At 44.1% G+C, this 14,877-nt stretch overlaps 1 protein-coding gene and 1 long non-coding RNA gene across 3 annotated transcripts in view; one reads left to right on the top strand and one right to left on the bottom strand.

Annotated features, from left to right (window-relative positions):
- The window catches only part of LOC118004548, a 142,887-nt gene extending 140,467 nt beyond the window's left edge, over window positions 1–2,420 (bottom strand). Inside the window, exon 1 of the long non-coding RNA XR_004677615.1 lies at window positions 2,330–2,420. This is a non-coding gene — a long non-coding RNA (uncharacterized LOC118004548). The remainder of the gene's footprint in view (window positions 1–2,329) is intronic.
- On the top strand, window positions 1,584–11,679 carry LOC118004544 (zinc finger protein 396-like). Of its 2 annotated transcripts, XM_034995935.1 has the most exons (5): window positions 1,584–2,018; window positions 2,805–2,906; window positions 4,753–5,174; window positions 5,666–5,807; window positions 10,546–11,679. In XM_034995935.1, exons 3-5 carry the CDS (start codon window positions 4,758–4,760, stop codon window positions 10,998–11,000), a joined length of 1,014 nt encoding a protein of 337 aa, XP_034851826.1. In that variant the 5' UTR covers window positions 1,584–2,018; window positions 2,805–2,906; window positions 4,753–4,757; the 3' UTR covers window positions 11,001–11,679. The 2 variants fall into 2 exon arrangements, with proteins under 2 accessions (XP_034851826.1, XP_034851825.1); XM_034995934.1 differs by lacking the exon at window positions 1,584–2,018 and having other exon boundaries at window positions 2,512–2,906.
- The last annotated feature ends 3,198 nt before the right edge of the window (window positions 11,680–14,877 follow it).

The raw sequence follows: 14,877 nt of genomic DNA on the forward strand, positions 1-14,877 counted from the left end.
AGCGGAGAGCCTGCTTCTTCCTCTCCCTCTGGACCTCCCCCTGCTCATGCTCTGTATCTGTCTGTCTCAAATGAATAAATGAAAAAATCTTTAAAAAAAAAAAAAGCAAGAATCTGTATATTACATCTGAATTCTCAGTTAGTACCATGCATCTGGTATATATAGTAGATGTGCTCTCTACTAGGACCTTGTTCCTGCTAATTTTTCACTCTGCCCCCAAAAGTAAAAAAATAAAAGGCAAACAAAACCTGTGCTTTATCAAACATACTGTGAAACTTTCATAAATAGTCTTTTACGTGTTTTTTTAACTTCAGCTTTGGGAATGATCTGCATATCTAGTGGAATCCAAACCCATCAATTCACTCCTGACCTCTTGCCAAATCCTATGGCTTTTCACAGTTCCTTACTCTCTTTGCAGCTTTCAACTGTTGTCCATTTTCTCCTTCAACTACCTTCTATGACTTCACACCATTGTCAAGCATTGACCACTCTTGTTTCAGATGCCTCGTTGCCTTGATTAAATTAACCTCCCTACCATCAGAGTAAACACATTCTCGTCTGCACTTTTGGGCTATCTTGCTATTTGTGTTAGCAGCTGCCTCAACAAAAAATCTTATCCTGTGAAAGTCCCCTATTGATGCAAGAATTTCTTCAAATTTAAAGTCCTGGTAGATTAATTAAGATACAAGTTTCTCCCCTAACCCTCTAGGTCTGGGGGCACCTGGGTGGCTCAGTCGTTAAGCATCTGCCTTCGGCTCAGGTCATGATCCCAGGGTCCTGGGATCCAGCCCCACATCGGGCTCCCTGCTCCGCAGGAAGCCTGCTTCTCCCTCTCCCACTCCCCCTACTTGTGTTCCCGCTCTGTCTGTCAAATAAATAAATAAAATCTTAAACAAACAAACAAACAAACCCTCTAGGTCTGGTATAGACAGAATAAAGCAGCCTCTTCTCCCTTTATTTCAGACTCCAGTATTGGCATACTTTTTGCGGGGAGAGATCATGCCCAGGGTTTTTTTCCTGTTATTGTTTTTTTTTTTTTTTTTAAGATTTTTTATTTATTTATCTGAGAGAGAGAATGGGAGACAGAGAGCATGAGAGGGGGAGGATCAGAGGGAGAAGCAGACACCCCGCTGAGCAGGGAGTCCGATGCGGGCGGGACTCGATCCCGGGACTCCAGGATCATGACCTGAGCTGAAGGCAGTTGCTTAACCAACTGAGCCACCCAGGCGCCCCTTTTTCCTGTTATTGTTGTTTATTAATTAGCAAGTTGTTTTTAAGCATCCTCCGTTCTCTTCCTAATTCCCTACTTCCCTCCACAAGTACATTTTCCAAGAGTCCCTAAGGAAAGTGATTGGAAGAGGAAGCCAATATGTGGGGTCGTGGCCTTGTAGCTCATTTAGCCCCAAATTTATTCTTAAATTTACTTAAGATTATCTGAGGAAAAAAAAATATATGCCAAAATACGTGTGCAGGTGGGTTCTCACCTTTTTAAGGGCCATCAGGTTCTCGGGTGAAAGCGTGCGGCAGGGGTGAGGGGGTCAAACCTGTTCCTTCAAACAGCACTATTTGAAGCAAAACCCCAGTGGCGCGGATATTAGAGGCAAGTTGTACTTAAAGGTAGAAAGTGCAGGAGTCTTCCCTCTTTGTGATCGTGGGCAAGTCACGAAACTTTGGGGCTTATTTCTTGTAAACTGGGAATAACCTTACGGGGTTATTGAGAGAGTAAATGGAATAACCTAAGCAGAAGCACTATGAGAAACAACAACGCCGGTTTATGGGAACAGGGACGCCGAGCAGCCGCATTCCCACCCGTCGGGGTTATCCCCTTCCCCTAACTCTGGGGCCGCGTCACACTGAAAGCCCGCGGCGGCGGCGGTGGCGGCGGCTCGTCTCCATGGCAACCGCTGCTCCATCCCGGGCGGGCCCCCAACCCGGCCACGGGGCCCGGAAGCAGCTTCCAATCCGGCGCTTCCCCGGCGTCTTCCGGATAACGCGGCGTCGCTCTTCCCGGTCGGGAGGTGAGAATCGAGGCCTCTTCTGAGCCCCTAGGCCGCGGGGAGAAGCGTGCCCACCGGGGTGGGAGGAGGCGGCCACGCACCCCGCCGCCACCGCGAAGCAGCCTTCCCGGCTCCTCCCTCCGCGCCCGCCCTCTTTATACCCGCCCCGACTCCTGTCGCCCCCTGGCGCTTCCCGCGGCTCCTACCTGCTCTCGCACCTCCTTGCCCCTCACCGCGCGTCCGCGCGCCCCTCCCTTCGTTCTCCCCGCGCAGCCCCGCGGCGCCTGCCGCCGCCGCCGAACCCGCTCGGCTCCCGGCCGGCGCGCGCTCACCTGCGCTCGGCGCAGCGTCCCCAGCGCCCGCGTGCCGCCCGCAGTCTCGCGGAGCCGGGACCCGCGCGGGAGGGGCGCTGGCGGGGCGGGGCGGGGCGGGGCAGGTGGGCGACGCGTCCGAGGGCCCTCGGGCGCCAGCCCTCCGCGAGCCGGCCCGCTGGAGGAGGGGTTTTGGAGTGAGAGTCGGCCCTCTGCGGAAGGACCCGGATTCGGGGCTCTCAGCGAAGCCTCCGCTCCAGGGAGCCGGTTCGTGATCAGCTCGCGTGCGGTGTTGGGGTTCGGGCTCCCCGTCTCCTGTGTAGCGCCGAGAGCTGTTGTGCAGGCGGCACGTGTCGGCGGCTGGTGCTGAAGAGGCAGAGTGCGCCCCGGCCGCCCCTCTCTCTCCGTGACTTCCAGAGGCTTAATTTAGGGCCCCTCACTGTAACGCCCCCAAACGGCTTCCAAACTCATGGCCTCAACCCTTCCCGCCGCTCAGGTCTCGACCCTAGAGTCTGTCCCGGCCCACTATCGTCCGGTCTGCTGCTCCTTCTCTGCCCTGGGACCCGGCCTCCGGCCTCTTGACCACGCAGCACCGTGGGTAAGTGGATGGCCTGGATTCAGACCCCAGCCCTGCCCCTTTGCCCGTGGTCACGCTACCTGCGCTTGCCTTGTTAGGTTTCTCATCTACAACGCGGGCATGACAATAACCATACAGGGCTTTTGAGAGGTTTTAAGTAAGTTTATATTTAAGGTGCTGATAACAGTGCGTGGTAAATTATCTGTGTGTCATTTGTTATCACTTGCTACATTGCAATCACTTTTGTATCATTTATTTGGTAACATTGTTGTCTCTTAATATAAGCTTTAAGGAGCCACAGGCTTTGTTCAGGTCACTCTATCTTTGGTGCCTAAGACAGCGCTTGATGAAGTGGGGGGGGGGGGGGAGCGGAAAGGTAGATTGCCTAAAGAGGAAAAACAGGGGCACATTTAAGATTTTTTAATTAGCCATCAGTTACCAGTGATGCATATACTAAAATGGTGCTACAAGTGTCTTTCTAACCTCTTTCTGCTATGACATTTGGGGAAATTGCTGCTCTCATACATCACTCTGTTGCTGTTGACATTGTCGATTGATAAACAATCTTTTCTGTAATTCATTTGATAATACATAGAAATCCATTTGCCACTCTCCTTTGAGCCCAGTTAAGCCAAGTCCTTGGGATATCCTTGAATAACTTGGGGAAAAAGAATATATTCCTGAAAATGTGCCTTCCAGCATTATTTATGATAGTAAAAATTAGGAACAACCTAAATATTCTATGATAAAGGTAAATAATAAAGATGTTATGGATCAGAAGCGGAAGTGAATATGAATTAATGGAAGCACATTAAGATGGAGGAATATGCAATTACTTTTTCTTTTGAATGGTTCCTTTACTGTCAAAATAGTATTGTTTTAATACTACTTGATAGTATTAAACCTAATGTCATATTTAATACTGTTTAATAGTAAACGTTGAAAAAATCCACACAAACTACTTCTCTCATGAGACTATTTTTTGGCACTCTTTGCAGCAGGCTAGAAAAAAAATTAATTGGCTCTTTGAGCCTGCCCCAGAGTCATAATTTTTCTCGAGCTTCCCTTATTTCTGCTCTCCAGGAGTTCCTGCATAATCCTGGCTGATCCCTTATTGTGATACTTAGCCTCGTGTGCATGATTTGCAGAATAGTGTGCATGATTTGCAGAATAAATTGGGAATTACTCATGCATATGAATTAATGCATCTTAGCTCTTAGATTCTCTTAAGGAAGTATTCTTTGAAAGTGTGGTTTATTTATTTTTTGTTTTGTTTTGTTTTAAAGATTTTATTTATTCATTTGACAGAGATAGATACAGTGAGAGGGAACACAAGCATGGGGAGCGGGAGAGGGAGAAGCAGGCTTCCCGCGGAGCAGGAAGCCCGATGCGGGGCTCGATCCCAGAACCCTGGGATCATGACCTGAGCCGAAGTCAGACACTTAACGACTGAGCCACCCAGGCGCCCCGAAAGCGTGGTTTATACTAAGATTAAGGGCAATACTTGCCGTATAGTCTGTTTCTAATTTTAGATGTATTGTTCTAAGAAACATTTCTCCATGTCATGTTCCCACTTGTTTTTTTTTCTTTGTTTTTTTTTTTAAGATTTTATTTATTTATTTGACAGAGAGAAAGAGACAGTGAGAGAGGGAACACAAGAAGGGGGAGTGTGACAGGGAGAAGCAGGCTTCCCGCTGAGCAGGAAGCCCAGGACCCTGGGATCATGACCTGAGGCGAAGGCAGAGGCTTAAGGACTGAGCCACCCAGGCGCCCCTCCCCCCCACTTGTTTCTTTAATCATATTTAAGGAGTGTCCTTAAGGAAAACTTCACCTTCTTGAAGATTAAAGCCTACTTCTCTGTTCCCAGTCCAAATGTCTGCAAAGCTGAGCAAGTCATCACTCCTTCCACAAACTGCAGAGGAGTCTGACAGCATTCTGATAGTGAAGATGGAAGAGGAAGAGCAGGCCTGTGATCTGGACTCCAGCCTCCCCTGGAGCCGCTCCTGCAGCCCAGAGACCTTCCGCCAGCGTTTCAGGCAGTTTGGCTGCTCTGATTCCGCGGGGCCCCGGGAGGCGCTGAGCCGGCTCCGGGAGCTTTGCCATCAGTGGCTGAGGCCGGCGGTGAACTCCAAGGAGCAGATCCTGGAGCTGCTGGTGCTGGAGCAGTTTCTGAGCATCCTGCCTGAGGAGCTGCAGATTTGGGTTCAGCAACATAGTCCAAAAAGCGGCGAGGAAGCTGTGACCCTGTTGGAAGAGCTGGAGAAAGAATTTGATGAGCCAACTGAGCAGGTAAAAAGGCATCTGGTGGGGGTGAGTGACCAGGTTGAGTTCGGAGCTCTGGGGCATCGCTGGGAGTAGAGCTTTCAAACTGTACTCCTACTCAGCACACTAAACACGTAGGGTAGTGAATGTCCTCCCGCCTGTGCCGGAAAACAGAGTGTGGCTCTGCTTTCTTCCTCCCTTTTCCTGAATCCCAGGATATTTTTCTGTGTAGTTTCTTCTCTATTATTTTTTTTATTTTATATATTTTTAAGATTTTATTTATTTGTTAGAGAGAGAGCCCAAGCAGGGGGAGTGACCGAGGGAGAGGGAGAAGCAGACTCTCTGCCGAGCAGGGAGCCCGATGCAGGGCTCGATCCGAGGACCCCGGGCTCATGACCTGAGCCGAAGGCAGACACTTAAGCCAGAGCCACCCAGGCGCCCTTTCTTCTCTATTATTTTATCCCAAAGTCCCAACAAGATTCCCTTCTTCAGCCTCAGTTATACCTAACTGCTTCCAGGTCTTTTTTGGACAAAGTGAGGACATGCCTGCAGAGAAGCTGATAGCCGGGGAAATCACTCAGGAGCCCCCACGTAGCCGGATCAAGCCCGGAAAGCAGCCGCTGCCATGGGCATCCCCAGAGTTCCGCTCAAGACAAAAAGGTGAGGGGCGGGATTCAGTTCATGGTGGGGACAAAGGTGGCCTCTCAGCCCACCACACACGTCTCAGCTGCTTTCGGCAAGCGGTCTCAAATCTCCCCTCCTGCCTCTTCTTCACCGTGGGGACTTGCACCATTAGATGTTGTGCTAATGATCATTCTCTGTGTTTTGTTCTTGTTTTTTTCCCAGAGAGTCTTATGATATCTTTCAGATTTTTAAATCCTTGACATCATCTCCATGGGGATTTTCAAACCTTTTTTGAAGAAGCATGACCCTTGGGGCGCTTGGGTGGCTCAGTCAGTTAAACGTCTGCCTTCGGCTCAGGTCCTGCTCCCTGTGTCCTGGGATCGAGCCCCACACTGGGCTCCCTGCTCAGTGGGGAGTCTGCTTCTCCCACTTCCTCTGCCCCTCTCTCTGTGTGTGCTCGTGCTCTCTCTCTCTCAAATAAATAAATAAAATCTTTTTTAAATTTTTTAAAATTTATTTATTTGAGAGAGAGAGAAATAGCATGAGAGGGGAGAGGGTCAAAGGGAGAAGTAGGATCCCTGCTGAGCCTGGAGCCCGATGCGGGGCTGGATCCCAGGACTCCGGGATCATGACCTGAGCCGAAGGCAGTCACTTAACCGACTGAGCCAACCCAGGCGCCCAATAAGTAAATAAAATCTTTAAAAAAAAAAAAAAAGAAAGCATGGCCCTTTTCTGAAATGAAATGTTGCCTGGAGTCCCAGTATATAAAACAGATGAAAGCACAGCTACTGACGCAGGAACAAGCAGTGTCCATCCACAAGGGCTCCCACTTGGCCTGTCCCCCCCGAGGGACCCCAGAGTCACAGTCTAAAGACCACTAGTCTACCTCATCATTTTCTGTCTAGCTTCTTGCTTGGTTACTGGTGGCATCCAGCATTAAAATCACCATACTGCTGCTAAGATGACTTTACCCTCACACCCTAAACTGATCTCTGTTGCTGCCTGCGTCACTTTTTACAAAGTGCTCCAAAATGGCTGCACGGCAGCCTGTTCTTCTGTTGCAGATACGCAGAAGGTAAGTGCTGTGGGACAAAAGCAAAGCAGAATAAGGGGAATAGGTTTTACTAAACAAAGTAGGGACCGAGTCTTATTTAATAAAGTGGCGGAGAAAGCGTCTTTGATGAGCGACATGTGAGCAGAGACCTTCCTTCTAGATGATCATGCTGGATAAAATGGGAGTCAGAAATGAAGAGGGAAACCCCACTTGGGAGGATCTCCCCTTCTCCCCCCAGCACGGCTTCCATATTCCACAGGGCAAGGTTAGAGTTTTTCCAAGGTACTTTTTTTTTTTTAATTAATTTTATTTTATTATGTTAGTCACCATACATTACATCATTAGTTTTTGATGTAAGGTACTTTTGATAAGAAAATAGAGGAAAAACAAAATACAAAAATTTAGAGACTTAGAAAGTATTTCTCTTAATTGACAAGTACCTGCTCCCAAGAGGCTTGTACCAGGCACTTAACACTTCCAGTCTAGCAGTTGTCTTGGCTTAACTGAGAGAGAAATGAAAGTCTTGTCACACTGCATCAGGATCAGGAGGGAACCACCCCTACCTCAGCAGCTTTTTCTGGTAGTGACAACAAAATTAAGCAGCCTCAAAGCCAGGTCTTGGGACCCCAGGGTTGACAAGAACTACGTTCTACCTCTGAATGTCCTCACAGAGGCCTTTCTTACATTTTTTATTTTGTTTTATTTTTTACATTTTATTTTTTTCACCATGATGACTGTACTCTTTAATCCCCATCCCCTATTTCCCCTATCCCCCCACTTCCCTACCCGGTAACTGATGGTCTGGTAACCATCCAATTTGTTCTCTGTAGTTAAGAGTCTGTTTCTTGGTTTGTCTCTCTCTCTTTTTTTTCCCCCTTTATTCATTTGTTTCTTAAATTCCACATGTGAGTGAAATCATATGGTATTTGTCTTTCTCAGACTGACTTATTTCACTTCCCATAATACTCTCTAGCTTCATCCATGTCATTGCAAATGGCAAGATCTCATTCTTTTTTATGGCTGAGGAATATTCCTGTGTGTGTGTGTGTGTGTGCACACACATCACATCTTCTTCCTCCATTCATCTATAGATGGACACTTGGGCTGCTTCCATAGTTTGGCTACTGCAAATAATGCTGCTATAAAATAGGGGGTGCGTGTATCCCTTTGAATTAGTGTTTCTGTATTTGTTGGGTAGATAACCAGTAGTGCAATTCCTGGATTATAGAGTAATTCTATTTGTAATTTTTTGAGGAACCCTCATACTGTTTTCCACAGTGGCTGCAGCAGTTTGCATTCCCACCAACAGTGCAAGAGAGTTCCTTTGTCTCCACATCTTCACTAACACTTTTTCTTGTGTTTTTGATTTTAGCCATTCTTACAAGTGTGAGGTTGTATCTCACTGTAATTTTGATTTGTATTTCCCTGATGATGGGTAATGTTAAGCATCTTTTCATGTGTGTTGGCCATCTATATGTCTTCTTTGGAGAAATGTCTGTTCTTGTCTTCTGCTCATTTTTAAATTGGATTATTTGTTTTTTGGGTGTTGAGTTGTGTAAGTTCTTAATATATTTTGGATCCTAACCCTTTATCAGATGTCATTTGCAAATATCTTCTGCCATTCAGTAGGTTGCCATTTAGTTTTGTGGATTGTTTCCTTTGCTGTGCAGAAACTTTTTATTTGATGTACTTGCAGTAGTTTATTTTTGGTTTTGTTTCCCTTGCCTCAGGAGACATATCTAGAAAAATGTTGCTATGGCTGATGTCAGAGAGATTACTGCCTTTGTTCTCTTCAAGGATTTTTATGTTTTCAGGTCTCACATGTAGGTCTTTAATACATTTTTGAGTTTATGTTTGTGTACGATGTAAGAAACTGGTCCAGTATCATTCTTTTGCATGTAGCTGTCCAGTTTTCCCAACACTTTGTTGAAGAGGCTGTCCTTTTCTCATTGTATATTCATTCCTCCTTTGTTGAAGATTAATTTACCATAAAAGTATAGGTTTATTTCTGGGTTTTCTGTCCTCTCTCATTGATATATGTGTTTATTTTTGTGCCAGTACCATACTGTTTTAATTACTGTCACTTTGTAATATAACTTGAAATCTGGAATTGTGATACCTCAAGTTTTGTTTTTCTTCTTCAAGATTGCTTTGGCTATTTAAGGTCTTTCATGGTTCCATACAAATTTTAGGATTGTTCTAGTTCCGTGAAAATTGCTGTTGGTATTTTGATAGGGATTACATTAAGTCTGTAAATTGCTTTGGGTAGAATAGACATTTTAACAATGTTTGTTCTTCCAACCCATGAGCATGGACTGTCTTTCCATTTCTTTGCATTGTCTTGAATTTCTTTCATCAGTGTTTTATAGTTTTCAGAGTACAGGTCTTCCACATCTTTGGTTAAATTTATTCCTAGATCTTTTATTGTTTTTGGTTCAGTTGTAAATGAGATTGCTTTCTTAATTTCACTTTCTGCTGCTTCATTATTAGTGTATAGGAATGCAGCAGATTTCTGTACATTGATTTGTATCCTGTGACTTTACTGAATTCATCTGTATCAGTTCTAATATCCTGTGACTTTACTGAATTCATACTGTATCAGTTCTAATAGTTTTTTTGGTGGAGTCTTTAGAGTTTTCTAGATAAAGTATCAGTCATATGCAAATAGTGAGAGTTTTACTTCTTCCTTACCAACTTGGAGCCTTTTATTTCTTTATGTTGTCTGACTGCTCTGGCTAAGACTTCAGTACTTTGTTGAATAAAAGTGGCGAGAGTGGACATCCTTGGATTTTGATGGTAGGGACCAGACATTGAAGTCACTTTGGAATTTGAGCTATCAGAAATGAATTTGAGGGCGCCTGGGTGGCTCAGTTGGTTAAGCGACTGCCTTCAGCTCAGGTCATGACCCCAGGGTCCTGGAATCGAGTCCTGCATTGGGCTCCCTGCTCAGCAGGGAGTCTGCTTCTCCCCCCTCTCATGTTCTCTCTGTCTCACTCTGTCTCTCAAATAAATAAATAAAATCTTAAAAAAAAAAAAAATGAATTTGAGACAGAATCCTTACCATTTACAAAATGATTTCTGTTTACACCAGTAACAATGCCATTCAGCTAGTACTATAAAATACATATAAGAGTAGAGGTTTTTTGTAAATGGGTACTCTGCTACCCTTGATTTATTTGAGATGTCAGTTATCCTAATCTATAATCCTCCCCCTTTCCCCCCTAATTTGTATTTCTGACCATATTTCCATATTCAGTCTTGACCCCTTGGCTTTCTTCATTTCATTTATCATTATTAAACTTTTATTTATTGACCTTCATACTGAGTCTTGTTTATTACTACCCACTGCCACATCTGGCTCCTCTCCATCGGTTGCTTCTCTGCTTCTCCCATAATTCCTCATCCTCTAGTCCCTTTTCTTCCAGATATTTTTTTCAGTCTCTGATATAGCTTTTTACTCTACTCACCATTCTACCTTTTGCATGGAGCTTTTCGTCTTTATAGTTGACTGTCTCCTCAATATATAAATCTTTCCTTTTTGCCTTATGATCTTCTCAATGTTTTGTGACTTCCTGTCTCCATCTTCCACATCGTGGTGCTATTTTATAAACATGCTAGCCAATAAATAATCCATATATATTTCCTTTGGATCATTCTATTTGCCTTTCTTTCTTTCTGAACAGGGAACTGGTGACATTGCTTTTCTGTGTATTATTTCAGCTAAAGACCCGAAAACTACAAATGTGAATTCAGCTTTGACGCAAAAGACTTCTCCAGGCATGGAGCTGCATTACACCGTTTCTAACACCCTTCCTGTGGATGCTCCCCAGAGTTGCACGTACAGAAGAGGCAGTGAACAAGATGGCAAGTTTGAAAGAAGACAGAGAAACCCTTTTGGAAAAAAACAACACAAGTGTGATGAATGTGGCAAAGTGTTCAGTCAGAGCTCAGCCCTTATCCTCCATCAGAGAATCCACAGTGGGGAGAAACCTTACGCATGTGGCGTGTGCGCAAAGGCTTTCAGCCGGAGTGCCGTCCTGATTCAGCATCGAAGAACGCACACTGGGGAAAAACCCTACAAGTGTCATGAATGTGGCAAAGCCTTTAGTCAGAGCTCAAATCTTCTCAGACATAGGAAAAGACACACGAAAGAAAAAGTCCCATCAGTGTTGTAAGGGAATCAAAGTGTTTGTTCAGAGCTTTTTCAGCAGGAGAAGACACAAAGCACAAACACTCCTTTAGTATTTCAGTGGGCACTAGTTTGCTTTCAAAAGTCATAAAAGCTACAGGAGAGAATGTAAAATATCTTCTGTCAACGTTGTTTGCTCTTCTGCTTATCAATACAGTGTCAATTCAGATGTTTGAGATTTTTGTGAAAGCTTAATTCAGATTTCCATCCCTAGGGCAGCTCTTGAACAGACATTCTCAAACATGTTCTATTTCCATTACTAACACAAATAATGAACTAGTACATTTCTTTTTAGACAAATTTTCCCTGTTGAGAAGGAATGTGTGAGTTACTCAGGATTAAAATAAGTATTTTCCCCCATTCCATAACTTGAGCATTGGAGTTCCCAGACCAAAGATTAGAGCATTTAAAAAATTTGTACCATTTGTTTTTTGTTACCAGACTCAAAATATGAGAATAGGATTGAGGAGGCCCAAAAGAATGTGTACCTTCAGACCAAGGCTGAAATGTCCAGAGTCATTGTTAGGGGGTAGATGAGTAAAGGCATTTAATCTCTTACGAAAATTCACAAAAGCCTACACTATTGATGATACTAAGTAGTCTTTTTTTTTTTTAAAGACTTATTTTGAGAGAGAGAGAGTACGTGAGTGGGGAGAGGGGCAGAGGCAGAGAGATTCTCAAGCTGACTCCCCTGCTGAGCGAGGAGCCCACAACCCTGAGATCATGACCTGAGCCAAAATCAAGAGTCAGATGCCTAACCAAATGAGCCACCCAGGCGCCCGCTAAGTAGTTTTCTATGTAGGAAAAAAAAAATCTTTACAATGTAATCTGGAAATAATTCAGTGAAAACAGCAAGATGGCTCTACACGTCTTAGGTAAGGGCATAAACATAAGGAATGTTATAATAAACAGGGCTATCTATGGGTGCTTGTATAAAGTTCATGATCATGTTAAAATGAAAAGAGGGGCGCCTGGGTGGCTCAGTCATTAAGCATCTGCCTTCAGCTCAGGTCATGATCCCAGGGTCCTGGGATCGAGTCCCTCATCGGACTCCTTGCAAAGCAGGGAGTCTGGTTCTCCCTCTCCCACTCCCCCTGCTTGTGTTACCTCTCTCGCTGTGTCTCTCTGTCAAATAAATAACATCTTAAAAAAAAAAAATGAAAAAAGGGAGGTGAAGAAAGACTGTCCAAATAAGACTGATAGAACACGAACATGAGCAAGTGTGGTCTATAATGGAGAAGTGTGCCACAGCTCACATGGAGAAGGACACCCTTAACCAGCTGACAGCTCTCCTTCAGTGTTCTTCAAGGCCCCTTTTCTGGCATAAATCAGCTGTGAGCATATTTCAGGCATCTCAAGACAACCATTTTCAGGGTCTTATGCATTCTCAGTAAGGTTTGTTTCTAGACAAGCTGTCAAGACACCAGCCCCTGTGTTTTGACACTCTTGTCCAAATTTCTAAAGTTTAGTTTGAAGAGTCCACTGAGTTTTGCCCATATTTAAGTTAGTCAGATTTCCTGTTTAAAATGACTGACTTCTATGTTATTGCAATTATTCTGACAGTATACAACATGATGTTCCCTTTTCTAGGGATTCTTGATAAAACTGTGTTACAAGAATACATGCATTAAAATGTGTTCTGTGGTGCCACAGTTACCCAATATGAAAGCAAACATTAGAAATGAAAGTCCTTGGGAGAAGGGAAGAGGGGGCTTATAGTGAACTTTGGGATCCTTGTGAAGTATAAACATTGTATTATCAGAAAACCTAACCACATCTAGTGCTTAGAGTAACTGCAGAAACAATTATGGGATTACTGTGCTCTACTTAGAATATTGATAATGTAAGAATGGTAAGGGGAGAAGTGAATGTAAATTGTAATTACAGAGTTTTCTGATAGCGATTATACTTTGTAGCTCTAGTGAATATTAATATATAGAGGGTTTTGTATATTTTCAGTTATTAAAAGTATAGGTATCTTTGGGTTCATTCTCTTTGTAATTAAAGGAACAAGCCATCTATGAAAGCAGCAAATGCCTCAGATATGTGTATTGTGAATTATTGCTTAATTATGGAAAGACAGAGTTTCTTGTTACTATGAATAAAATGACAGAATCTCAAATCAGGCATTCTGAGGGAAGTTGTCTTCACTTCGTGCTGCCATAAACCTTAAGAGATTGCATTCTTTGCATTGTGAATAATCTGAATTTCTCCCGCAGAAGGTGGTGTGAGTCATATCATCTAAGTACATGACAAAATCTTTAAAGGGTATTGCTGTGTCCTGGGAGTTAATCATGAACTTACATAGGTCTCCTAATGCTAGTTCATTCAAATGGAGATTTACCAGGACTTGGGCTAACCTTGATTTTAAAAATTAGTAGGATGTTAGCACCCGCATTAGATTAATTTCCATAGAGTGTAAATACTCCCAAATGAAATTGATATTTTTATGAATTTCACTTCATCTTGGCCTTTAGTATTAGCTATAGTCCTATGTTCCCTCTTTACCTCTGTCTCATTCTCTTCAGAGACCAGATCACATGTTGGCCACTGCCCTTAAACCTTCCTGTATTGGGAGTGCTTCTGGATGCAAAATCCACCTGTGGTGGTTTAAACAAGTAAGGCTTTGTAACCAGAGATCTGGAGGTGAGTTGCTGCTGACTGTCAGTCAGCAGGTGGACAACGGCTGATCTGGATGTGGTCTCTGCCCTTCTTTTGGCCTTTCCCTCATGTTTATTTTCTCAGACAGGCAAGAGAGCTTCCCAGCTCCAGGAATGACATCCAGGGCCAAGTCAGAAAGAAAGAGGAATTGGAGCTCCAGCCATGGCCATCTCCTTTGCTAGGAAAAGTAAAAGCTTTCCACGAAACTCCAACAAAATTCTGCTTATGTTTCCTTGTTGCAAATGTGTTTGGTAAAGCATGAGTTTTCGACCTCTAGAGGGAAAACGGCAGGGCAGGTGGGTTTTGGCAATGACATTGGGTCAACCAACAGTGTTTGCCACACTCCTTGGCCACCGCCCTTTTCATGGGCAGATGGCTGATTTTGCCTCCTGAATTACGGGAAAGAAACGAGATAACTTACAACCTCCTGTCATCAAATTTGCCAACCTATCTACACCTCACCCATCATTTCCCCTCTGAATAGAAGAGGTGTCTCTCTGGTCCCTCACCATTCCTTCCCACTTCTGAAGGACCTTGGCTGCCATTATCCCTCTCCTATTTCTTCATCCTTTGCCCTCCTTGAGGATGCATCTCTGAACATTTAAATATGGTGATGTCACTGGCCCTCTGACTCTAGTTTTCTAGCGTATCTTTACAAAATTTGAGCTGGTAGCTGATCCCCCAAGTGAGGGGGAACAAAATGGCCCTAGCTTTGACTTCTTCATATGCCTCCATTTCTTTCAACCTCCAATCTTTCAAAAACATACATTTGATCATGTCCCTTCCTTGCTCAAAACATAGGCTTTCCATTGCTTTTAATATAAAGTTAACGCTTACACAAAGTTTTGAGGCTTTTTGTGATCTGACCACAGCTTACCACTTCAGCTTTATCTCTTGCCATTGCATCCTTCATACTCTATGCCAAAGCCATTCTGGATTATCAGAAGTTCTCCTGCCTCCAGGCCTTTGCATGGGTTCCTTTGGAACTCTTACCAGCTTCTGCACTTAACTCCTGTGTATTTTAGCTTAGATGCCACTTCTTCCAGGAAGCCCTCTACCCTAACACGCCAAGAGTAGGTTGGGGACCACTACCACACCCTTCTATTCATTACATAGCAGTCTGTTCTTACTGGTACTACATTTATCACACAAATTATCAAGCTGCAAATATGGCCCCAAGGAAGAGGATGATGAATGATACT

This window comes from Mirounga leonina, unplaced genomic scaffold (assembly GCF_011800145.1).
Source record: "Mirounga leonina isolate KUSES-001 unplaced genomic scaffold, KU_Mleo_1.0 Mir_93, whole genome shotgun sequence".
NCBI lineage: Eukaryota > Metazoa > Chordata > Mammalia > Carnivora > Phocidae > Mirounga > Mirounga leonina.

Bases quoted from the DNA above. Each gene is read 5' to 3' on its own strand.
- LOC118004544 (XM_034995935.1), top strand. From the start codon at position 4,758: ATGTCTGCAAAGCTGAGCAAGTCATCACTCCTTCCACAAACTGCAGAG. The intron at 5,175-5,665 runs GTAAAAAGGCAT...AACTGCTTCCAG, and splicing joins TTGATGAGCCAACTGAGCAG to GTCTTTTTTGGACAAAGTGA. The intron at 5,808-10,545 runs GTGAGGGGCGGG...GTATTATTTCAG, and splicing joins GTTCCGCTCAAGACAAAAAG to CTAAAGACCCGAAAACTACA.